Source organism: Puma concolor, chromosome B4, assembly GCF_028749965.1.
Source record: "Puma concolor isolate L17-30 chromosome B4, mPumCon1.1.hap2, whole genome shotgun sequence".
Taxonomy (NCBI): Eukaryota; Metazoa; Chordata; class Mammalia; order Carnivora; family Felidae; genus Puma; species Puma concolor.
Genome location: NC_141673.1, coordinates 110,875,151 through 110,900,586, shown reverse-complemented (window position 1 = coordinate 110,900,586; position 25,436 = coordinate 110,875,151). Strand labels below are relative to the sequence as shown.

The 25,436-nt window shown below is 38.3% G+C and overlaps 1 protein-coding gene across 5 annotated transcripts in view; it reads left to right on the top strand.

Annotated features, from left to right (window-relative positions):
• Positions 1 to 25,436, top strand: part of CCNY (cyclin Y) — a 331,491-nt gene that overhangs the window by 277,872 nt on the left and 28,183 nt on the right. For all 5 annotated transcript variants that reach the window (XM_086714585.1, XM_086714584.1, XM_086714583.1 and 2 more), the window contains 4 exons: positions 9,561 to 9,661; positions 15,777 to 15,812; positions 19,225 to 19,282; positions 19,369 to 19,488. In XM_086714585.1, coding sequence (XP_086570711.1) covers positions 9,561 to 9,661; positions 15,777 to 15,812; positions 19,225 to 19,282; positions 19,369 to 19,488 — 315 coding nt within the window. The remainder of the gene's footprint in view (positions 1 to 9,560; positions 9,662 to 15,776; positions 15,813 to 19,224; positions 19,283 to 19,368; positions 19,489 to 25,436) is intronic.

Below are 25,436 nucleotides of genomic sequence, written 5' to 3'. Positions count from 1 at the left end.
CTTCCTCTCCCTCTGCCACTCCCCTGCTTGTGTGTGCGTGCGCATGCACTCTCTCTCTCTCTCTCTCTCTCTCTCTCTCAAAAAAAAATAATAATTATGAAAACAAAAAACAAAATCAAGAATTTAACATTGGTACAGTTCTTTTTAATTAACTAGCCATAGTCCAACTGTGTTAAGTGGCCGCATGATAATGTCCTATGTAGCTTGTTTTTCTCCGGTACTGATTTCAATCCAGAATCACACATGGCATTCACTTGATGTGCCCCTCAATGTCCTTTAATCTGGAGAGATCCTCAGCCTTTTCTTGTCTTTCATGGCATTGGCATTGTTGAAGAATACAAGGCCAGGTATTTTATTTTATTTTATGTTATTTTTAACAGATTATTTCTTATTTTGGATTTGTGTGAAACATTTGCAGCCAGACTACTTCATGGAATCCTCCCTTGTCCTTCTTAGTGCTTCAAATCTGGAGACACAATATCCATGTGACTTCATTGGTGATGTTGATTTTGATCACCCTGCAAGATGCTGTCCAGATTCTCTACCATGTATTTAACTGCTTTTCCCCTGCCAACTATTAAGCAGTCTGTGGGCCATGCAAACATCCTTCTCCTTATCTCCATCCCCAGATTTAGCATCTAGTGATCATTCTTGCTTGAACCAATCCTTATATTTTGGTTGGAAAATGCTAATTTTCCAGCCCCACTGCCTCCTCCCCATTTGGCAGTTGTCATTCTGCTCTCAGGGGAGAGCGCTCTCTTCCCGTCCGCCCATTCTACCATCCATCCATCTTTAATATGGACTTCTAGATTTCTGGGTTTTTTTCAGTGATTTATAGCCATTCCTGTCTTTAATTATTTTGATGCTCACATTTCCCTAGATTTGTCTAGTGGCAATCTTTCCAAACTGGCTCTGTGTTCTTGTGGCATGCCCCTATCATTTCTTTCTCTCTTTCTCTGTCTCTTTCTTTCTTTCTGGCACCCTCTTGCCAAATTTTTGGCACAGTAAGATATTCTAAGCTCATTTTGTCCTTCCCTGGGTCCGTCCTGGAAGTAGCCATTTCTCCAGGGAGCCCTGATTTGTTTTTTCAGCCGCAAGCAGTATTAGACACCCGGATCTAGACTTCATGTGTACTCATTGCTGCTGTCAGCATTTCTAGCTGGCCCACTCAGCAGACATATCTAGGAAAGAGACACTTTAGAAATCATTAATTTGTACTGATGCCTTAATTTCCAGTTCTAGTCCATCCTATCAGGTTTTTTTCTTGCTTTTGGTTTTTGACTATTTTTTCCTTTTGTGAAAAATTTATTTATTTAATAATTAATTATGAATTTAAAAAACAGATTTATTGAGGTATACTTTACATGTCATAAAATTCACCATTTTAAAGTATACAATTTAATGGCTTTTAGTATATTCATAGAGTTGTGCAACCATTACCACAGTCAATTTCTGAACATACTTATTTACCCCAAAAGAACCCTTGCACTCCTTGGCAGTCACTCTCTGTTCCTCATCTCCCCCCAGCTCCTGGAAGCCACTATTCTGCTTGCTGCTTCTACAGATTAGTCTGTTATGGACATTTCATATAAATCTAATCATACAATATGTGGTCTTTCATGACAGACTTCTTTCACTTAGCATGTTTTCAGGGTGCATCCATATTGGAGTGTGTATTGGAACTCCACTCCTTTTCATGGCCAAATACTGTTCCATTGTGTGGATAGGCCACATTTTATGTATCTAATCACCAGTTGATGGACATGTGGGTTGTTTCTACCTTTTGGCTATTACCATCAGTGCTCCTATGAACATCCTTGTACAAGATTTTGTGTGGACATATATTTTCATTTCTCTTGGGCATATACCTAGCAGTAGAATTGCTGGGATATATGGTCATTCTATATTTAACATTTTGAGGAATTGCCAAACATTTCAAAGTAGCTGGTCTTTGATTTTTAATGTTGTATTTATGGTCTTATGAATTCAGTTTTAAACTCTGATCAACAAAAAGCTATTTGTTTCTTCAGGTTACAACTTTTATTTTTTTAATTTTTCCTAAAAGAAGAAATGACCTTCTGAAGCCAGAAATGTTTTTAGCAGTATAGCTGCTTTCATTGAGAATTCTGAAGGGATGTTGCTTAAGAACAACTTGGTGTAGCAAGAAGACTTTATTAGGAGTCAAGTGGCCTGAATTCTGATTGTTCTGATATGCTTTGTGATGCCTAGTTCCTGTCTGACTTGGGGAAAGCTTTGCTTCTGTCACCCATAAAGAGGAATGATATCACTTGTCTCCCAGAATTGTTTCCCAAGATAGTTATGAATGGCAATGGAGATAGGATATGTGTGGACCCTTAAACAGTTGCGTTGTGCATATTTGCACTTCTGCAACAGTTTTCTAATTATGTAGAAGAGCAAGCTCAAACGAAACAGGAAGGAAACTTGAATTTCTTACATTCTGAGGCAAATGTATATTCTTACATTTTAAGACCTACATTGGATGAACATCCACCCTACTTACCCCCAAAATTCTGGAATATGCTTGTTTCCCACCCCACCCTGCCCCAAAAAGTACAGCCTGGACTATATATGCCGTTGCATTTAAGAAATTAAGTAACAGAAAAATATTAGTTGGAAAATAAACCTCTGTTTCTTTTGTGGCTGCAGCAGTAAGTAAACCCTGTGCTTGTTGGTGTGCAGAAGCCTCCTGAGGGAGCAAGGGGCCCCTGCATGGCCCTCAGTGCTATCAGGGAACCCCTCTACGTCAGATGATGCCAAGCCTAAAGGATTATAGTTCTGCATTTTGCCTCACAGCCAGAACTTTAATGAGAAAAAGTTGTTCCCATTGTAGAGTCAGTACACTGAGCCATAATAAAGCTGAGATTTGACCTGGGAGTAAAGTACATTATGAATGTAATTATTTTGTGGTGACAGCATGCATGACTTACAATAGAGCAAAATTTGACCTCAGTGTTGGCATTTGCCCAGTTTTTGTTCTTGAGATCCAATGTTGGTTTATTTTCTGCTTTCATAAATTAATGATTTTGTCTGCTTCTGTTCTTAATTCCATGGTTGTTTGCTTTTTCTTCTCATCTTTTAGTCTTTCAGAACTTATAGTCTTTCCCTGCTATAAAAATTGATCCTGCCAAAAGCTGTTCAGTCTCCCCTTTTTTTTTCCCCCATGGAATATTAGTTTGTTACTACCTTGAGATCAGAGATGAAGGGTCTTTGTTTTGTTTGTTTTCTTCTTTTGTCATTGTGTCTGAAGCCTGTGGTAGTATTGGAAGGGCTGGTGGAGTTCTGTGTCGCAGCCCTGTTCTTGACTGTGAGTGCTTCTGTGCTCTTGGATAAGTGCCCTGAGTTTATATGGACTTGGGAATTGTACAGAATGTCCTTGTATCCACTCTGTATTGGCTGTGACTTGGGTAATGATACTTTCTTAACCCAGTGAGGAAACTATCACACTCTGCCTTCATGATTTTGTCAGAATATCTGCACACCGTGAGTGTTCAGGTGGTGGCAGGTGGTGGCAGTGGCCACCTGTCTCTTTGTCCAGTGCTCCTGTGCTCTTCCTATACATGTTTGCACACATTAGGCCTTCAGTTAATTCTTAATAAAGGAATAATGGTGCAAATTTCATTTCTCTGTGCTTTGAGAATCTAACCTTCTCAATCAAGGTCATGGTTTGCTCTCCTTAGGATTAAAAAAAAAATGAGGGAACTTTCATTTTTATATCATTTTTTTTCCCAAACTTTTCCAACTTTTTTCCCCTGCTAATACTACCTCATATTTTTTAATGCTTTATTTTTTTTTTGACCCTTAACAAAACCCTAAGAAGGTCAGTTTTGTCCAGCCACTGAAAATGGGAAGTTAAAGCACAGAGATTAAGGAAGTGTTATTAAGTGACTTCATAATATTCATTGAGCATGCCCATGTGCTAATAAGCATTCCACATATTGTGCTGGTAGAGCCCTCACAGTACCACAATGAGGGGTGGGTTCTGCTCCCCGTATTTCACAGATGAAAACATTGAAGCATATGGTGACCTTATAACTTATTGCCCAAACTGGGACTCTACTGAATGTGAAAGGGGGTGCTTTTATTGGTTACTCGGGGACAACAAGGGCAAACTAGGACTGTCCCCAGCAAGTCATCATCCTACGTAACCAACTTGCCCAAGTTTACACAGCCAATCAGTGGCAGAGCTACATCCTGAACTCTAGGCTTTCAAACTCCAACAATAATCTTGCTTCACCTGTCCTGGAGTGTCTCATCCACATCAAGCTAATTCCTAGCAGGACTGCAGGAGAGCCAGGACTTTGGCCCCTTTCTGCCAACCACTGCTACACCGCAGTATGTCCTGAACATGTTATTATTTCACTGTCCAGTGCCATGAGCCCTTGCCATGAGCTCCTGTTTGCCAAGTTGTTAATAAATGGCACTCTCCTTTCTGCTCTTGGTAGGAACGCATGGACTTTGGAGTCAGATGTGGCTCTAAATGTGGCTTTGAATTCTGGTATCTTAGATTTGACCTTGGAAACATGACTTAATTTCTCTGACCTCCTTTGATTTATCTGTAAAATGAGAATTCTGCCTGTCTTGCTAGGGGTTTGTGAGCTGTAAATGAATACATGTAAAGTATCCAGAATACTGTTGGCTTTTATTTCATGGCCATTAAATAAAAGTTGTTGTTACTGTCATCATTTAATTATGCCTAAGTGTAGTGTACATGCAAGGAAGAAGTGAGTGGTGACCTGGGAAGATGAAGAGATGATAAATGTCCTCTTCCTGCAGTGGAGAACCTCTGAATCATTTAAGCAAGGAGGTGACATGATCTGATTTGCTTTGTAAAAAGATCACAGTAGCATCAGAGGAATACTGGTTTGGAGAGAAATGAACCTAGAGGCAGGATGGTTTTTGCAGTAATAAAGGTGAGAAATAATGGAAGCCATTCATATGCCGGTTAGTGGCTGGAAAGATGTAGAGGAAAATTCTTTTGAAATATAGTTTGGAAGTAGAATCAATAGTACTTTTTGCAAGGAGACCAAAGGAAAGACAAAATATTCCTGAATATTTTGTAGATTTCTGGTTTTAAGTCATCATAATTGAATGGAAGAAGAGATTAATTTGCCATTTGAGGTGCCTACGAGGAACATTTATGTGGAAAGCTCAGGAGAGAGGCTGGGCCAGAGAGGAGAGATTTGGGGCTCAAAAGAGAGCAGGAGGAAGTTGAACTAACAGGAATAGAGCAGGAACCCCTTGGGGGGAAAGAACACAGGGAGGCTAAAAGACAGTCACCTTCCACTGAATTGAGAGAAGCCGAGTCCACAAAAGGGGACTGAGTAGCCAGAAGGATAAAAGGAGGCTAGGAGGGAGCTAGGGATGGAAAGTACTCTTTGTGGTAGAGGTTGGAGCTCTTTGTGAATGGGTATTGTGTGCGGAGTGTGAGCCAACTTTTAGAAAATTTGAAGATGCTGAGTCATTCACTAGCCCCAGCCTGGAGGGTGTTAGGTCTTTCACTGGAGGTGGGTGAGGCGGTACTATAGGTTCATTTTCCAGGGAAGAAGAAGCAGTAAGGTGAGTGGGTGTTTGCCTGATGGCCTCTCAGTTTTCTGAGATGCGTGCTGCCTGCGGACAGGAGCTCTGGGTGAGGCAGCAGACAGAGGATCTGAGAAGGTGGTGGGGGGGGGGGTGTTGAAATAGTTGGGAGAAGAATTTCTGGTCGTTGTGGAGGGTCCATTGGAGGTCTTATCTCAGGACCCCATTTCTCTTTGTCCTGCACTTAGATTGTGTGTGTGTGCACGTGCACGTGTGTGTATATATCTTTGTATCTGACAGACATCTGATTGGAGTTACAGAAAAGGATAATCTCATTATTTGGCACACATGATAACTCTTCAATAAAATCCTCTTAAATATACAGTCCAGCAATTGTGTGTTAGTGGATCTTGGTAGAAGTAATAGGTTATTTTATACTGTGGGCATGGTGTGAATAGGTGGACTAGATGTTCTTCTTTCCATTCTAAACTTTTATTCTGCATATTTAGTACTTAATTTGTAAAATACACACTATTTCAAAGACAGTAACTTTTATTTCTCAAAATACTTTGAACAGTAGTTTAAAACTTATTTCCTTAAAATCCATAATCGGCTTCTTGCTAATTGGACTGTTCTCTGCTCCCCTTCCAAGCAGTTTATGGTTGGCATTATAATATCTGATCTCTCACCAAGACAGCTGTCATTCTTGGTACTGTCTTTCTAAGGCAGCTAACTATAATGCTATGCCCTTCCTTCTACAGTAAAACACTGTCTTTGTCATTTTCTTCTATATACTTCTAGTATTCTAATATGTTAACAGACATTAGCATAAAAAGCATTCCTATCGCTTTCTTTGACATGTTTAATGTACTTTTTATTTAACAAGTACTATGTGCTGGCCCTGCTCTAAGCACTTTACAAATACTAACTCATCTACTCCTCATAATGACCTGTAAGGTAGTGTCTGTTATCTTCATCTCTGTTTTACAGACAGGGACAAGGAGGCACAGAGAGGGAGGCTAAGCAACTTGCCTGGCTCACAGAGTTAGTATGGCCATGTCAGGGTCACACCTGGGGTTGTGACCCTAGCACCTACCTGTCCTTTCACCTGCTGCTCTCCGGTGCACCATGGCACCGGAGATTTATGAGGATTTATGAGGCAGGACTAGAACCTAAGGGGAAGAGTTTATATGTGCCAAACATACACATCTACAAGCATACTGACTTTTTAGAATCATGGGACAAATAAATTAATGTTAACTTTATATTATGTTATGTAATACTAAGACTGCACTCTGTGCTTATGAAAAATATTTAACAAATTAGAACACAGTTTTCTGTGAATGTCCGTGGGTCTCCGATGCTTCAGAGGCATTGCAGAGGTCAAACTGTCCGTGTTGCAGGACACACACAGTAGTGGTGCTTCATGTCAGAAGGTGCTGGTGCCCAGGCTGGTCTCTTCCTTCTGCTACACAGAACAGTTCAAAACAGAAACCAAAGCAGGAAAGCAACCCCAGAGTCAAGAGCTTTTCTTCTACAGGCTTCTAATTATTTCAGCTTTTTGGTGATGTGAATTTCAGATCCAGAGAAGTTTGCATTTTCTGAATCTTGTAGTCCTGACATTCAACAAGTGACTTAACACCCAAATGATATTTTAGAGTGATGAGGCACCCTGCAACTAAAAATCCTTATAACTTAATACCTAGGATTTATTTTCAATTTGGAAATTGTGATGTAGTTTGAACGCTTGGTTGATGTTCCCCTGGCAAATTGAGGGCTTTGGCACACCAACCCTGAGTGCTAGGAGGCTGTGCTCTGTAGTGCTGGTCTCGAGTTAACCCTGACTGTTAGGGACTGTGTGTGCCCTGGGGTGTGCTTGCCCGTGGGCTCATGGAAAGGGGTTTCTTAGACTATGAGGGAGATTGTATTCACCTGAGTGCATCTCTCATCGCCTCTTATCGACTCTGATGCTCATGCAATTCCCCTCACATTTTAATCTTGTGAAATTTATGTCAGAGGGAATAGTTGAAACTACTCAAAAAATAAGTGAGTTATTGTCCTTTTGCTTCATGTTTGGAATTATACCTAAAATTACCCTGTTATCTCTGAAAATTCATTAATACATCAATTAATTACTGAATTTTGGTGTTAAACATAGTATCTGTTGAGATTATTGTTTGTGGTAGATTTTGCACCCATGAGGAAAATTTCACAAGACCGTAAATAGCTATATTACGTTCCGAGTTTTTAGTGTGTCTTGTGTGACTTAAATATGATTGCTATAAGAGCTTAAGAAGAGAAAAAGAATTTTTAGTGCCTTTCGATTGTTCTAATGAGAATGTTGTGATTAACTTGTTGGATGTGAAAATGCCATTTTATTTTTTTTTTAATTTTTTTTTTTCAACGTTTATTTATTTTTGGGACAGAGAGAGACAGAGCATGAACGGGGGAGGGGCAGAGAGAGAGGGAGACACAGAATCGGAAACAGGCTCCAGGCTCTGAGCCATCAGCCCAGAGTCTGACGCGGGGCTCGAACTCACGGACCGCAAGATCGTGACCTGGCTGAAGTCGGACGCTTAACCGACTGCGCCACCCAGGCGCCCCGAAAATGCCATTTTAAAATTGACATTCTAATTGTAACTTGATCTTTGCAAGTTTTCTTTGTGCCCTTTCCTTACACAGGCACAGAACAGTGTGAACTTAAGAAGGAAAGCCCAAGAACTGAATTTCCTGACTTTGGTTATTTCCTTCTGACCCACATGCTATTTATATAAAACCAGTGCTAGGGAGGCTTATAATGTTTCAGTAGTGCAGTGCCCTCTAGCTGTGATTGAGGGAACTGGATACTTCAAATAGTGACTATTACCATTTATAGTTTAGAGGGGAGATTCTATTTATATCATCGTTTTTGTATTTCTTAGGCTATTGCATATTTTCATAATTTTAATTGCAAAGAAAACCTTATTAAGTAAGAAGTAAATTTTAAAGTGTGGAATAGAGCATTTGGTTTCTGATTACCTTTAAGGCTTCCTTGTAAAGTGTGGTCACTGAGGACTTTGTTGCAGTTTGGCAGTTGAGGCAGACAATTTTATTATCCCTGAGGGATTATTTGTATTGGTTGCTGGAAATGCCACTTGGACTGTCAACGTAGCACCAGGAAAATGGGAACTTGTTTGGGTGATTTGATTTTTTTGTTCCCCTTACTTGCTTTTGAACAAGAATTATCTGGAGTAATGTCTACTAATCATATTGCCAAAAATCTACCTAGTATTCAATTAGATGTCATCAGTATATGATTTAAATTCTGTTTTCTTTACTAATACCTTTCAGAAGTAGTTCTCAGTTCTGAAGTTCTTCGAAGAGCTCATATTTTATACATTTGTGAAAGAATCAGTCATAAGACTGAATAGGAACCACCTGAAGGTCATCAATTGGTTGTATTTTCCAAAGTATCAGAAACTGTCCCCTTTAAAATATCTTTTGCCCCTAAAAAAAGAATACTTTATTCTTTATAACTTCATTTCCTGATATTCAAGCAGATTAACCAGAAGATCTAAATTTACATTGGTTGCATTTTCCATGGCCTCCAAATCAGCTGTACCTCAAGAATAGAGAAAATGGGTACAATTGTCTCTTGCCTTGATCTTGATGCATAAAACTGGGATGTTGCCTTAATTAGAGGCTTTCACTGATGTAAAGATTAGTGTGTTTCTTTTTTTACACAGCCAGGGCAGGTGATTTTTATGGACTCTGTAACACACTCTTTGATGCTTGATTGCAAGAGAATACTGTACTCCCACTGAAGGCGGCTAACAGTGCTTTTGGTGACTTTTACATGTGGAAGAACAAGGAGTTTCATTGTAGGAAGAAAGTATTTTTGTACTGTTCCTGCTGGTAGTATTAATGTTTCTTGCTAAGACATTTTTTTTCTGTGGTCTGCTATCAAGTTTAAGGTGATGATGTTTCTTGGAAGAATTTTGAGCTCCATTTAATTTTCCTTCTTTGTTGCCATTGTTTTCTAGCATCCTCCAGGACAAATAGCGAGGAAATACAGCTCCTGCTCCACTATTTTCCTAGATGATAGCACAGTCAGTCAACCAAACCTCAAGTATACAATTAAATGGTGGGTATACACAGTTTTGCTTAACTGAATGCTTTTTCTACTTAACCTGATAGCTAACTGGTTGGTTGTGGGGTCTGAGAGTGGTAAGATTGGGCTTGGAGAAAGCCATTGACTATTGAGGAAATCTGTTTAAAAAGTAACTTGGGTAGTTAAAACGTGGGGTGTTCAAAATATTTGTGCACATTACCATTTACATAAAAGAGCAAATTTAAAAATTATTTCAAATATAGGTGAAAGCATGTATTTGATTTCTGTGTATACCTCCTACCTTCCCACTTTTTATTAAAGCCATCCTGGAGTAACTCTGCTAATATTTTACCTTTGAAATAAAGCGGGGCTTCTGTGGTCCCCTTTAAGACTTGAGGCTACAGTAGAAAGCAGGCCTGATAGCGAAAGTGTATTTGCCCAGAGTCGAGAGATCTGAGTTCTGATATTGAGTCTCTCACCAACAGGGAGGGTTTAGTAAAACCCTTCTCTTTGTAGCCTTGTTTTAAAGTGGGGTTTAAGGGAGGAAGGGGAGTCTTTGGATAAAATCCTTTCCCTTTTGGGGTTCAGTTTCCTAATTTTAAAATGGAAGATAAGAGGAAAGGAACACTTTTTTCTTTTATGTTTCCATTAGCATTGTGATAATCAAGACCTTTGACAGAGGTCACAGAAAACCCGATGTGCTGAGGTCTGTGGTCATCAGTTCAACTGCCAAAAACCTGGGATATTTTATTTCTATATGTGCTTCAGAAATTACACATTTAACAACAGTCCAGTTTAGTGTATGATGTGTTTTAATTCCTAAATAAGAAGTATTATTTCAGTGGCTTACATTTTCAGACTTAGAAACCCTACTCTGAGTGTGATCAATGTGTGACAATAAATCACAGCCTCAGTCAGGCAGTGTTGACTGTAGCAGTCTTCTGTGGACAGCATCCACTCCAGCTGGGAGGGAGAGGTGGAAGATAGAACCACTTCAAGGCAAGCTGCCTTCTCTCCTGAAAGGTTGCATGTTTTCTAAGATCTAAGTAGAAATGTAGCTTCTTCCCTTATTACCTTGGCTTTTAAGGGCCTGATAAATGACAAGTGGGCATAAACTCACAGTCCATGATTGTAGCTGGGAAGAGGTATGCATGTCAGAGCTCCACAGTGTGTGGCCTTCACTAAGCCACTTGTGCCACGGCTTACTGCCAGGACATAGGAAGTACAGTATCTCTTGGAAGTATTTTCTGGAGTAAATCACTAGTGGTTGTGGAGAGGAGTGGAAAGCCCTGAAGATCTGTGTACCATGTGGCTCTTGGCATCTGCACAAGTTCCAGAGAGCCCAGAACAGAAGCTGCTAACTTCTCTTTAATCCTGGGATCCTCTTCGACAGGAAGGGAGGCCAAGTGGAGCAGAGGGCACCTTTACTTTCAGGGCCAACAAGAGCTCTTGGAATTTACAAATGGATCCGACTCAGTTGCTCAACACTTTAACCTTGGGTAACTTAAAATTGCCACTGGTTGTGACATAGACAGTTAGGAGCCTAGTGGGAAAACTGGGTAGCACTTTGATATGTCAGTGTCACCCAAGTTACAAATGTGCTGCTGTGCAAATGAGTGGTTCCAGCCCCTGGTTACATCCTGGAGTCACCTGGGAGCTGAAAAACATGTTGATATCAGCAGTTTAATGTCTCGCCATACAGTTCTGGTATCTGGATTTTTAATACCCTCCCTAGGAGATTGTAGTAGGCAGCCAAGGTTGAGAACTCCTGATGTAAGTAGACAGTTCCTCTCCTGTCCCCCCACCAAAGTTCCTTGAAACTTCTAAATTATAGACTAATAAATGGAGGAAAAAGAGCTGAAAAGCTGGCCCAGTTAAATAGTGGACTGTTGAAACAAAACATTCAGTGTGAATACTATGACTTCCCTGATCCAAATGACATTTCCTTTGCACTAGCTACATGTGAAAGTTCTTCAGTCAGTAGTTCATTTATTTTAAAAAGTGCCCCCCCCTTTTTTTCAAAGTTTGTATTTTGGGGGCGCCTGGGTGGCTCAGTCGGTTAAGCGTCCGACTTCGGCTCAGGTCATGATCTCATGGTCCGTGAGTTCGAGCCCTGCATCAGGCTCTGTGCTGACAGCTCAGAGCCTGGAGCCTGTTTCGGATTCTGTGTCTCCCTCTGTCTCTGACCCTCCCCTGTTCATGCTCTGTCTCTCTCTGTCTCAAAAATAAATAAACGTTAAAAAAAAAATTAAAAAAACAACAACAACAAAGTTTGTATTTTGGACCTCAGAGCAGGGTGGTCCCTAACTGAAGCAGGACGATCAGAATCTTCCCTGTAAATGCCTCCATCTCACTCTTGGCTGGGTTATAATCCAGGAAGTAAAAAGTAAAAAAATATTTCAGGGTGTTAGCAGGCCTGGGTGAGCTCCAGCCAGGGTCTTTGAAAGTGTAAGGAGAAAGGGATACTCGGAAGGGAGAGAAGAGTCAAAAAGCAGGGTAGAAGGAAGCTAAATCTGAATGCCCTCCTGTTCTAAAATTGTGCCTTAAACTTACCCTGCACCTATCAAAATGAAACCCCTATTTTCCCTTTTCTGCTTTTTCTGCTTTACCTAAATCCAAGGCCTCTTCTTGGTCCCTTCCCCCCAGACATTAAAAATACCAAAACCATTAATACAGTTGAGCTTCATTATGGACACGGTGAGTATCTTTGGGCTGAACTTCCTTCTTGAAAACCAAGTATGACCTTGTTTCTTTGAGAAAATCCTTTGAATTCTAAACATCGATTTCTAACCTAAGTTTTAAGAGAAACCCCTTCGTCAAGTTGTGGGCTGCCAAAATGAACACGTGTATTTACAAATTCTAGTTGAGGAGTGCATGGAGGGGTGAGTGCTGTTCTGAATGGAAAGTTGAAGTGTAAAAGTGGGAGCATTCTGTGCTCATTCTTTTCATAGGCACGATTTCTGTTTTGACAATTTGAATTTTCCCATCTTTCCCCTAAATGCCAACAGCTGTGGTATTGAATTTAGAGTTTGCTAGCCATCCCCTCCCCCCCCCCCCCCCCCCCTCTCCGACACACACACCTCTGCAGCTGACCTCTGTCTTCCCTCCCGCCCCCCAGCCAGAATCCCCTACGGGGGGCATAGGTATGGTGATTAAAGGAAAGGGTGGGGAGCAGGTGGGAGCTCCTCAGTGCTGGCAGAACCCACCACCTCTTGGTCTTCAAAGGTTTTAGGCTTGTCACATGCTTTGCTGTATTAGCTCTAGGCTCCTACAAGTACAGGGCCAACAGTCACAAATCTGTTTTGCTTTCTTGGTCAAGAAAATAGTATTTCTTTATTCCAAGCTATGTGGCAAAAGCAGTTGAGCAAACCCTTTGATCCAAACGTACTTCTGGTTTGGGTCTAGCCCATCTTTGGTGAGACCTCACCATTTTCTGAGTATGTATCAGAACTGAGTAGGTCTCTGAAGCCTAAAGTGTGGGACTGATGCAGTTTTCCACTGACTGCCCTTTGCCCCCAGCAATCACTTTTTCCAAGATGACTGACTAAACTGGCCTATGGACCTGTACTGTATGTGAATTCTGAGCTTGGTTTTCTTAATTTTGGGGATATAACCTCAAGTGGAATTTGTCCTACAGTGTGGCTCTATTTTTCATGGAGGCGTAACGTCATGATAATGTCCAGTCTTGCAGTCAGCTCAGGAGATTTGGAAGATAGTGACCTTGGGGCCCTGAAGATTTTAACTCAGTTTGCAGAAGCAAATTATGAGATGCTTGAGATGAAATTATTGATAGGGGAGTAACCATGATAATAATGTCTTTTGTTTTGGATTTTTGTATTTGAAATAATCCTTTTGTATATTTCATTTGGTTATAATAACATCTCTGTGACGTAGGTTGAATTGTCCTAATTTTATAGATGAGGAAATGTAGGCTGAGAGATGAATGAACTGTAATAAATGAAGGATCCAGGTTTTACACTCAGCTTATTCTGACTTAGTCTGGGGATATTTTTCCTATGTCACACTCCACACAGAGGAGGCAAGAACCATTATCTTTTGCAAGCAATCAAAGTGACTAAACTAGTCACTGCACCAAACCCAATCATATGAAACATCAATCTAAATCTGACATTAGATTAGAAAGCAGTCACACAGTATGACTGTTAAACAAATTAAATGATAATTGCATCCTTTTCCCTAGAGGCAACGTGTTAGAACTAAAGGGCACAAAACCATTATACTAGTCAGAAATCCTGGTATCCAGTATCTGAACCTGAATTTTTCTCATTTGTGAAATACAGTCAATAACATCTGCTGCTTTTGATATCAATGTTAATGTATGCTGTTAATGTATGCTTGAAAACAGTATTATTACTATTATTACTATTATTATTATTATTATTATTATTATTTGATTCTGAAGTCCTTTCACCCAAGTTACAATTCCTTCATCAGCTTAGATTCTCTTGAATATGTTAGGAGAAAGAGAATATATTGCCATTTGCTCATGAGGACTTTTAACATTTATCTGAATAATGTTTTTCAAAAATCATTTTGAAGGAATAGGTCTGGAGAGACATTTGGAAGACTAGAGATTTCTTGTCTATTGTCATAGGAAGTCATAGGTAAGCCACTGAGCTATTTGGAATCCCAACGCTGAGTCAGCTGTGTTTAGGACTGAGCCCTCTACCTCCGTGTCATGCCTGGATGGCAGTTTCTGTGCTCCAAGTACCCAGAACACAATCTGATGCAGTCAGTCAGTGATATTCTTAGAAGCTTAAAAAATAAATTTTGGTCTCCTCAATAAATTTTAAAGTAAAACAAAAAGTAGTGGAATGATCTTGACAGCTTACAAAAAAGGAAATTAAAAAAAAAAAGTGGCCAGTTAACATGAATAACCCCACCAACTTCATAGGTGATCAGAGAAACCCAAATTGAAAACAAGTACACTTTACGTTGGAGAACATTTTTTCAGAATATTCAAGGTGAGTGTCAGCAAGTGTAAGGTTAAAACAGACACTGATGGGGAAATACACTGGTACATTTTTTTTTTTTCTGCAAAAATACTTGTCAGTTTATGTGGAGAGCCTTCAATTATTAACAACTTTAGATTGAGTAATTCACATTACAGAATGTTTTCTTATGGAAATAATATAGTCATAGGTTGCACAAATACTTGTCTCTGAAAATATCAGTATGGTGTTAATTATAATTACGAAATATTAGAACCAACTTAAATGTTCAATAGTAGGGGGATAGTTAATAAATTATTCAGTAACTATATAAATGGAATATAATCAGCCATTTAAAGTCCTGTTTTTAAAGCGTACTTTAATGGTAAGAAAAATATTAATGAGGACAAAAGTAGGATGTAAACCTATTTACACATATAATTGAGAGACAGAAATAGATATCTGCATATCTCAAGTAGTCTTCTTTGGGCAAAGGGTTTACTTTTTTTTTTTTTTTTTACACTTCCTATATTTCCCAGAAGTTCTACAATATGAATATAACGTCTTTTTAATCAGAAAAGCATTATTTGAAAAAAAATATTCAGGAGAAGGGAGTGTCTTCATTAAATTCAGATCTTTTAAAATGTTAAATAAAAAATTTAAGGTAGTGTTACAAATAGGATTTATATTACTATTTTAGCAAGTGAATGAATAAGTTAGGTGGATTGCCAAGAGGTTACTGATGTAACAGAAAAGAACAGCAAACCACTGTGGGTGATACTTTTTTCTGGTAGTTATAAATAAACCAAAAATTTTCTAAACTGGGAGGTAATAAGTTGGAAATTTCTAAAGGTGCTTGATTTGCACTACCTGTTTTTACATAGTGTCTATATTTTACAAGTGAAGAAAGCTAAAAATTTCAAGTAGAAAGAGAATTTGTTTCTAAATACCTCTTGAGGTTTTGGTGTTTCTGGAAAATATTTAATAATTGCTGGAAATGAGTACAAGATTGATTTACTTTGAAGAATGATTTTTTTTTTTAAAGAGATTTCTTGATCAGCATTCTGCTTTAATTGGGACTTTTGAGATGGATTGTTTGACTTTTACTTAAATTTAAATATTTTATGATTAGACAGATAATATATAACATTTTGGATATGCTTATGAAACATTGAACCCTGCATTTTATTTTACAGTGTAGCTCTCGCAATATATTACCACATCAAAAACAGGTATGTGGATGATTAATTTTGTGCTAAAAACATTACACGTTATCTCCTACTATGTTTTTTCTCTCTTTTTTCCCCTATTATGTCTACTTGCTTCAGCCTTTATATTCTCTAGTCATGTTTTCTTGGAATTTCTAGAGTTAGTACAATTTACCAAAACTTCCCAGGTAAGTGCCAAATTGCTTCTCAATCAGAGGAAACCAAATGGGTGCTTGTGTTTGAAGTCAGCAAAACAGAACACATCTTGATAATGCTCAGCTTTCCTCTTCACTCTTGATTTCCTGTATAATTTGTTTAAACATTCTTTTATAAAAATTATTTTAAAAATTTACTATGTGCAACTTCAACATGAGAAAAAAATGCTTATAGTTTTAAATCAGTAGAATAAATTATGGTGTAAATTTAGATATAAACTATTTTAATGTAGTAGAATCCTTCTCTCTGATATAAGTGAATCTGGAGACAATTTAGTTAATTTAAAGTCAGTTGAAACAGGAAATCATAGAAAAATCATTCTAAAAATTTACTTTAAACATCTTATCTCAACATAAAATGTGTAAAAAGTACATTCGTTGCCATATTTTTATGCAGCGTCAAAACTTTTGCTTTGAATCTGGGGCGTTGGTTAGAGTACCAAAGTGACTGTATTTTATAAGCCACACCTGTAATTCATCCTTTCCATATTTTTTTTAAGTCAATAGTGACAAAACTTAAGACATTTCTAAAATAATTTGAGTGTAGAATCTTTCAGGTTATGACCACACATAATCTACAACAAATTTATTTTTAGTGATAACTTTTTATTGGGTGTTTCCAAAGCATTCCTTCTTTATTTTCATAAGAACAAAGCCACTCTCATTGCAGTCATATTTCATTGATTGATATTTAACATTGTCATATGTTACATGAATATAACAAGTACAACTGGTGTGAACCAATTCTGGGAACAAGCATAGCCACCTCATGGTTAGCATGGCTCTCAGTGAGGGGAGCCACATCATCGTCAGTCTGCTTTACAAGGGGGACATTGGAGAGTTGTGGTAAGTCAGAGAAGTGGAGCTTTCATGACAGAGCGTCTAATGAATGAACAATGTTATGGGAAAACACAAATACCTGGAAGCAAACACTTGGAAAGGTGTTCTCTGCAGTGACCTTTTTCAGTATTGTAATTGTGACTCCAAGTTCTTTCTGGTGCTTGAGAATTTTGGATGTAAGAACTTAGAAAATGGAGCATAGTGGAACTTTGAACCTTGCCCAGAATAACTTATCAGTGAAAGTACAGATTTGGTCTTGCTGCCTGTTTCTAAGATAACAGTTCAGACTTTTAAACATTTAAGTCTTACATAACACTATAATACCACTAGTGAAACTTGAATGTGTTCTCAAACCACTTTTGCATTAGCATCTCTCTGTAAGTGATTTCTCAGTTCTTAGACTGTTGTGCATCTCAAAGTTAATTTGTAGCCACAACTGAAAGTAATAAGAACCATCTTTATTAAGCATTTACTCTGGCTACCCTGGTTGCTATTTATATGTATTATCTCATTTAGTTTATAAAACAGTTCCGTGAGGTGATACTGATATTATCTCCATTTATCTTAGTAAAGAAACTAAGGCACAGAGAAATAATTTGCTTAAGAGTACAAAGCTAATAAATTGGGGAATTGGGGATTGAACCTAAGCAATATACTGAGACCTTAAATCGTATAATCTACTGGGGTAATGGTGATAAAATAGAACAAAAGTTAGTGAGTAGAAGTGGAGAAAATCCAACTAAAAAAAGTGAGCGTTTGTGAACAGGCATGATAAGCCCACAGATTGTAACCTGAAGGCCTTTGGAAAGAGGTGGCATGACTATGCAGACTTTTTCCTGATAAATCATATTGGGCTAACCTCTGGAACTGGTGATAGATCCAGTAGCTTGATTGAGAGGGTGCTGCTCAGCTGGGATACATAGCTTTCAATAAAAGTGAGAGGAAAATCCATTTTCTCAGAGGAGTCAGTTTTTTTCCCAGAGTCATTTTAGCTTAAATTCTTATTCCTTATTTTATATTTTTGATCCTATATTTTCATTTTTAAAGTTACTTCTGGTGAATATTTCTCTAGAATGCTGAATAGCTTTTTAGGGTCTCTCATTCCTCAGAAATATTGAACAGGAGTGAACTGCCCAAGGAAATGGGATGCAGGGCCAGGCTTTGTCACACAGCCCCTTGAAGATCTTGCAGAGGCTGTTAGTGAGATGAGGGACCAACTGATTCTTACTAGCCGGGTCGTTATAAAAGAAGTGTAACTGGGTGCACCCAGAAGGAGCTGTCTTTATGTTTTCGGACCCTGTTAGCAGGTCCTGCCTAGTTGAACCTTTCTTTTACTTAGGCTTATCTAAATCTTTGTTGCCTGTCTTCCTGTAGGCTAGTGAAAATGAGCACAGATATGAATGCCCAAAGCTTTAAAAATAATTTCTGTTGTGTAAACATAGTAATGAAAACAGAGTTGTTCTGTTAAGCTCTTTCTTTCTGTTTTATTTTTATACAGACAGTAAATTTGTAGAGCAGAAATTATAGTGTTTGCTACAAAGGGTATATGTTAAGGGACAGGTCTGTACCCTTCTGATATTCACAAGCCTAATCATCATTGGAAGCACAGACTGTGGAAATTATATGATGTTACTGAAAGCAATGGTTTCCAAATTTGCTTTTTAAAGAATAGTTTTTAGGCCGAAGGCAAGTGACATAAAACAGATGAAAGTAGAGCTGTTGCTGGTGAAGTATGGTTGGTGTCTACAGAGCCCCACCCAAAGCACTGTGCCTACAGGGAAAGCCATCACTTTAAATGGCATTTACTGGCCCTGGTAACAATGAGCCATTCTTTTATAGGTTTATAGCTTACTGAATTAAGCTTTTCTACATGTCACCTCTTGTTTTTCAATGTAAAATTTTGAAACTCTTAATTAACAAAGTGTTTAAGTTGCATGTTGTGAAAACTTCAAATTAGTTTCTAGGACACACTGAATGTTCATTTTTGCCCTTGAACTTCTTTCCTATCAACTACAACATAGTAATGGTTTAAGCATATCCATCAGCCTTTGCTCAGAAAGATGTTTAAAGAAGTTTATCACTTGCTTAGATTTGGTTCATTTGAAAACTCAGAAAATGAAAATCTAGATTTTTTTTACCTTAGGTTAATTCAATTAAATGTGGTTTAATTTATTTCATAGACTTTATTTCATAGACTGCTCAAACAAAAATGAATGTTGTACATAAGAAAAATTATTGCTCATGGGTAGCCAATAGCATCTGCTACATTTAACACTGACTTCAGTTTCTTAAAACACATTAAATCAAAATATATTTTTATTTTATTTTGAATGACATTCTTATAGAAAGTAAACTCCATTTTCTTTTATTTTCCCTACCAGGGACCCAGATGGAAGGATGCTCTTAGATATTTTTGATGAAAACCTTCACCCTCTTTCGGTAATCTCCACCTTCTGATGTTGTTTAATTATTTCTCTTTTGTTTTTATTGGGTGGCCAGTCATCTGAAAACATTTCCTTCCCCAGAAATCCGAAGTGCCACCAGATTATGACAAACACAACCCAGAGCAGAAGCAGATTTACCGGTTTGTTCGGACACTGTTCAGTGCTGCTCAGCTGACAGCTGAATGTGCCATTGTCACCCTGGTGAGTGCCTTCACGATGACACAGCCATTCTGTAGTCCACTGGGGTGGGGTGCAAGCAGGGGATCTCACCAAGTGCCCTAGGGAAACCACATCTTTGCCTTCAAGATTGTCTTTTTTTTTTTTCTTCTGGGAGAGTAGAGAATGGATCTCCCAATAGAGGGAGTGAAGTCTGTTCCACAGTCCCCACCTAAAGTCAGTGGTAAAATCACCTTCAGAGCCAGTAAATGTCAAAATGTTAAATGCAGGTAAGTAAAACCTTGGGCTAAAGAGAAATAAGAAGAACTAAAGCCACTCACTTCCTGCTAACATCCAGGTTTCCTGTTGTTGATTCCCTACAAAGGTTTTAATGACATGAATTAGAGATGAAAAACATATACATCCTATATGAATGCCTGCTATATATTACTGTCTTCTTTTTTGTGATTTTTGTGATAATAATGCATCTGTAAGATATTCAAAGACAACTTGGAGGTAATCTACACTTTAAGACTCAAATAAGAGATAAATATCTATATTCTTACTTAGATTCTTAAAACTTCAGGGGCTATTTAGGTCAGCTCTCATTTGAGAAATAGATTTGACAGTGGAACCCATTCTCACTGACCTTTATGTTGTGTGCAACTCAGATAAGAAAGTAGCTCTGCCTGTGAATGAGCCATACCAGAGGAAGATCAGAATGCCATTCCCTGTTGTTTCTGAGAAGAGATTATTGTCTAATAGAAAGTTTGCAGGCCACCCAAGGACCTTTTGTATCTCTGCCACACTAAGAGCTTTGTGCCCTTCAGCTAATTCAACAGTAAACCTGTTTGTTTATTCATTCATTTGTTCATCCATTTGTTTGTTCACTCTTTCTCTCACTAAACTTGCCACCTACTGGGTAAAACGGACATTCATTAAGTAATTGCTGGGTGATTTAGAATGATTCTACGTTCTTCTGTCATATCTGAGAAGTATATTTATTGCTTAGCCTTCTTCCTCCAAAGGATTTCAAGTTCTTAAAAAACAAACTGCAGGGAAACAGGGTTGAAATTGTTGCAAAGGGAAATGGCGATGAAGAGAAAAGATGGGTAGGAAAACCAGATGAAACCATGGATGAGATTAGTACTAAACTTCATACCATGAAAAAGATTTATCTTGAAGCTGCTGAGATGGAATGTGGTGGGCATATTTTACGTTTAATTCCTACGAAAATTATGACCTGACTCTGACTCGATTGTTAAGAGAAGCCTAGTGTCCTGTGGAGGACACAGGACTGAGATCTTAATCCCTGCTGCTTCCCCAGTTTAGCCCAGATGTTGAGAGAACATCTAAAGTGTTCTCCCCCAGAGGGTCATGGGGACAATTGGTCAGTTCATGTCTTTAGAGTACTGTAGGAGTGGTACATTTTTATTGGTAATTGTAACTACTGACATCTTCACTCGTCCTGTTAGATAAACTGGTGGCTTAGCAGGAGATTAGCTTGTACTGGGGTCTTGATAGTTACAGTTCAAAGATGAGCAGCTTTGGGGTCCCACATCGTGGGCACAGCACTGCAGACTGATTCTCTTGTGACTGAGAGTCAGCCTGCACACCTGTGGGCAGAAGGCAGCTAGATGCATGCTCTGGGCAAGACCCTTGTATGATAATTCTTCCCTTCTCTGTGTCCCTTGGAATTAGAAGTAGCCATTTAGAACAGGTTCAGTCTAGAGTTGACAGAGATGCATTAATCTCTACTTTTCTCCTGGGCATTCTCTTGGCATCTTGGCATGCCACCCAGGAGGAGGTGGGTGGTAGGGGAAGGACAATAGTTCTCTCGTCCTGCTGCCCACGAAGAACAGAACTGCAGCCTCCCTGTGGTAAGAGAGCTTCCAGGACCTTCAAATACCCAGAATGGAGTTATAACTCAAAGCAGATATTTCATAGCTTCATTAACTTTGTTTTAGAAGAGTAACAATAACTAAATATCACTGAATATATTTTTTAGCCTTGCAGAATATTCTAAAAGCTCTGTTATTGATACTGACACATTTTAAAAAAGAGGATGAGGTAATTGATATTGCACTTTGATGATCTCTGATGTTTTCACATAAGGGCACTGTGTAATATTCTCAACAACAGCTGTGGAAAGCTGGGGTTGGGTAGAAGGCTATGGTGCCCAACTGCCCCTCCATACAGCACATCCTTTCCCTCAGGACTTATTGCAGCTGGGTTATAGTTAGAGCCATGAACAATCTTTTCAGTCCCCTGTGTGGTACCTGGATAACAAACCATAGCTCCCTGCCTAAGCCAAGGATTTTGATTATGAGGATGAGAAGCCCACACAAAGAGGCTAAGGCAGGAGATTTATTGGAAGGCTCAGGAGTCCCATACATGCCTGTCGTCACCCTATAATGAGATCAACAGCAGGTTCCTTTCTCTGGGGCTGTCTCTTCTTGCCTCTGCTCCACCCTTTGGGTCTACCAGTATTAAATTCCAGGCTGCCTTCTGTTCAGATGGACATGGCCGGGAAGTAGCTGGCCTAACCCTGACTCTCCGTCACTTTTTCACTTAAGGCCCAACACTGGCTAATTGAACCTCTGGTGTTTAGTTTAGATTTTGGAGAGGGGATGAATTTTGATGGCCTTCATCAGTGATTGGCTCAGTTCCTTTGAAAGGGGCCCAGGGCTCTGTCCTGAGCCATTGTTTTTCTCACTGTGTACTTTCCTTTGCTCAAAATCTCTGGTGCTTCCCCATCTTTCTCTGAGGATGACAGAGAAGGCCCTTACATGACCTGTAGCAAGATTAGGCCACCTCTCATCTCAGCTCAGCTGCTACCACTCTTCCTATCTGGGCCTCTTGGTCTTTCCTGCATATACCAGTACTTGCCTTGGGACTTGGGCACGTGACACCACCTGGGCCTAGAATCCTCTTTGAAGGATGTGCACGTGGTGCCTCCCTGCCTTTCTTGAGGTCTTTGCTCAAAGGGTAGTTCTATAACCTGCTTCCTCGCCCCCCCCCCCCCACATTCCCTTCTCATCATTTCCTGCTTTCTTTTTCTTCATAGCACTTATCACCAGTTAACATTCTTTAGGTTTTACTCATTTATCTTATTTTGTTTGTAAGTTTTATGATTAAGATTTTTTAAAAAATCTTTTTGTCTTTCTTGTTCACTACAATATGACCAGCATCTGGAACACAGCCAGGTACCTAATAAATATTTATTAAATGTCAGAGTAAGTACAGTAATAACTACCTACTGCTGAAGTAAATAAAAGTGGTATTGATGTACCTCACACTTTGCCTGAAACACAGGGAGCATTCAGTAGCTATTTGCTGTAGTCTTCCCATACCCCGGGTGTTTTATAACTTTAACTCCTATTCTGCTGTTTCACTGCTTACGTTATTAAGGTAAGCTTTCTGAAGGGAGGGTGGCAAAGTCTTTAGCTCTGGAGACATTGCCCAGCCAAGCCCCTGACTGAGTGTTGTCTACAAGAATGGTTCTATCTAGAGAGTGGCAGTGATGGGTTATGGGAGGGAGAGAGGAAGCCATTTGGAGAAATGTCTATTCAGATTCTTTGCCCATTTTTAAATTGGATTGTCTTTGTATTATTGAATTCTAAGAGTTCTTTATATGTTCTGGCTTACAAGTCCCTTGTCACGTAATGATTCACAAGTATTTTCTCCTATTCTCTTGTTGTCATTTCACTTTCTTAAAGGTATCATTTACAACATAGGTTTTCATTTTCATAAAGCCCAATTTATATATATTTTTTTGTTTTATCTTTTGTGCTTTTGGTGTTGTATCTAAGACACCATTGAAGAGCTCAGGGTGATATGATTTACTCCTGTATTTTCTTTTAGGAGTTACGTAATTTTAAGGCTTATGATAATTTTAAGGCATTTAGGTATATGATCCATTTTTAACTCGTTTTTGTGAGGTAGGGGTCCAAATTCATTCTTTTGCTGTGGATATCCAGTTTTCCCCTTGCCATTTGTTGAATTCCACTTTTCTCGTTGAATTGTTTTGTCACTGTTGTCAAAAATCAGTCATAAATGTGCAAGTTTATTTCTGGATTTTCAGTTTTATTCCATTGATCTGTATTTCCTTATGTCCATACCACACTGTCTTGATTACCATACCTTTGTAGTTGAAGTCAGAAAGTAAGACTCTCCCAACTATGTTCTTCTCCTTCAAGATTTTTTGGGCTGTTCTGTGACCCTTACATTTCCATATGAATTTTAAAGTTAGCTTGTTAAATTTCCACAAAACAAACAAACAAAACCATCTAGGGTTTTGACAGGGACTGCATTGAATACATAGATCAATTTGGGAAATATTTTAGGCCAACACTAGCAAGTCTTACTATCCATGAACATGGGGTGTCTTTTCATTTAGATTTTCTTCAGTTTCATTCACCACTTTTATAGTTTTCAGTGCATAAGTCTTATACTTTGTTTAATTTATTCCTAGGTATTTAATGCTGTTTCATGCAATTCCTAAGTAGAATTGTTTTCTTAATTTCATTTTCAGATTGTTTGTTGCTAGTGTATAGGAATTGAATTTAATTTTGTAAATTGATCTTATATCCTCCCACAATGTTGAACTCATTTTAGTTCTAATAGTGTTTTATTAGATTCCTTAGAATTTTATACACGCAAGATCATGTCATTTGCAAACTTTACTTTTTCTGTTCCAGGCTGGATGCTTTTTATTCGTTTTTTCTGGCATATTTGCCTTGGCTAGACCTCTAGCTTATTGTTGAATAAAAGTGGTGAGAGTGCACATCCTTGTTTTATTCATGACCTAACAGGGAAGGGGAAAGCTTTCAGTCTTTTTCTGTTAAATACGATGTTATTTTTATAGATGCTTTTTGTCAAATTGAGGAAGTTCCCTTCTGTTCCTAATTTTGTGGAGTGTTTTTTTCCTTAAAAGAGTATTTGATTCTGTCAAATGCTTTTTCTGCATGTACTGAGATCATGTGGTTTTTGTTCTTTATTGATATGTTAAAATAAACCTTGCATTCTTGGGATAAATTATCCCACTTGGTTGTGGTATATAATTATTTTTATGTGTTGCTGGATTTGGTTTGCTGGTATTTTGTTGAGGATTTTTTCATCTCTATTTGTAGCAGATAGTGTTCTTTGATTTTCTTGTGATCTCTTTGGTTTGGAATCAGTGTAATACTGACTTCCTGAGTTAGGAAGCATTCCTTCTTCTGTTTTTCTGAAGAGTTTGAGGTTTGGTATTAATTCTTATTTCAGTGTTTGTTAGAATTCACCACTGAAGCCATTGGTCAGGATTTTTCTTTCTTGGAAGTTTTTATATTAGGAATTCCATCTCTTTCCTTATAGGTCTGTTCCAGTTAACCTATTTCTTCTTCAGTCAGTTTGTGTCTTTCTAGGAATTTGTTTCATAACTTAATCCAATTTGTTGGATAACAGTTGTGTATAGTATTCTCTTAAAATTCTTTTTAGTTCTGTAAAATCTGTTGTAATGCCTCATTTTGTTTTTGCTTTTACTAATTTCAGTCTTCTTTTTTTCTTGTTCTGACTAAAGGTTTATCAATTTTAGTGATCTTTCTAAAGAACCATCATTCAGTTTTATTGATTTTCTGTTTTTCTATTCTCCATTTCATTTATTTCCTCTCTATATTAATTCCTTCCTACTGCTTGCTTTAGTTTTAGTTTGCTCTTCTTTTTCTTCTAGTTTCTTACAGATATTATTTAGAAATCAATTGTATATTATTTCACTTGGTAGAGAATTAAAATACCCAAGTGGGAGTTAACCAAAGAAATTACAGCTTATGGTGGGAGGTTAGTTATTGATTTGAGATACTCCTTTTTTAATATAGGAATTTAATAAATTTCCCTCTAAGCTTCATTGCATATATTTTGGTATGTTGTTTGGTATGTTAATTTTTATAGATATATTTTCTTGAGTAAGGTTTTATTTCAGATATATAGAAAAATTGTGAAGATAGTACAGAGTT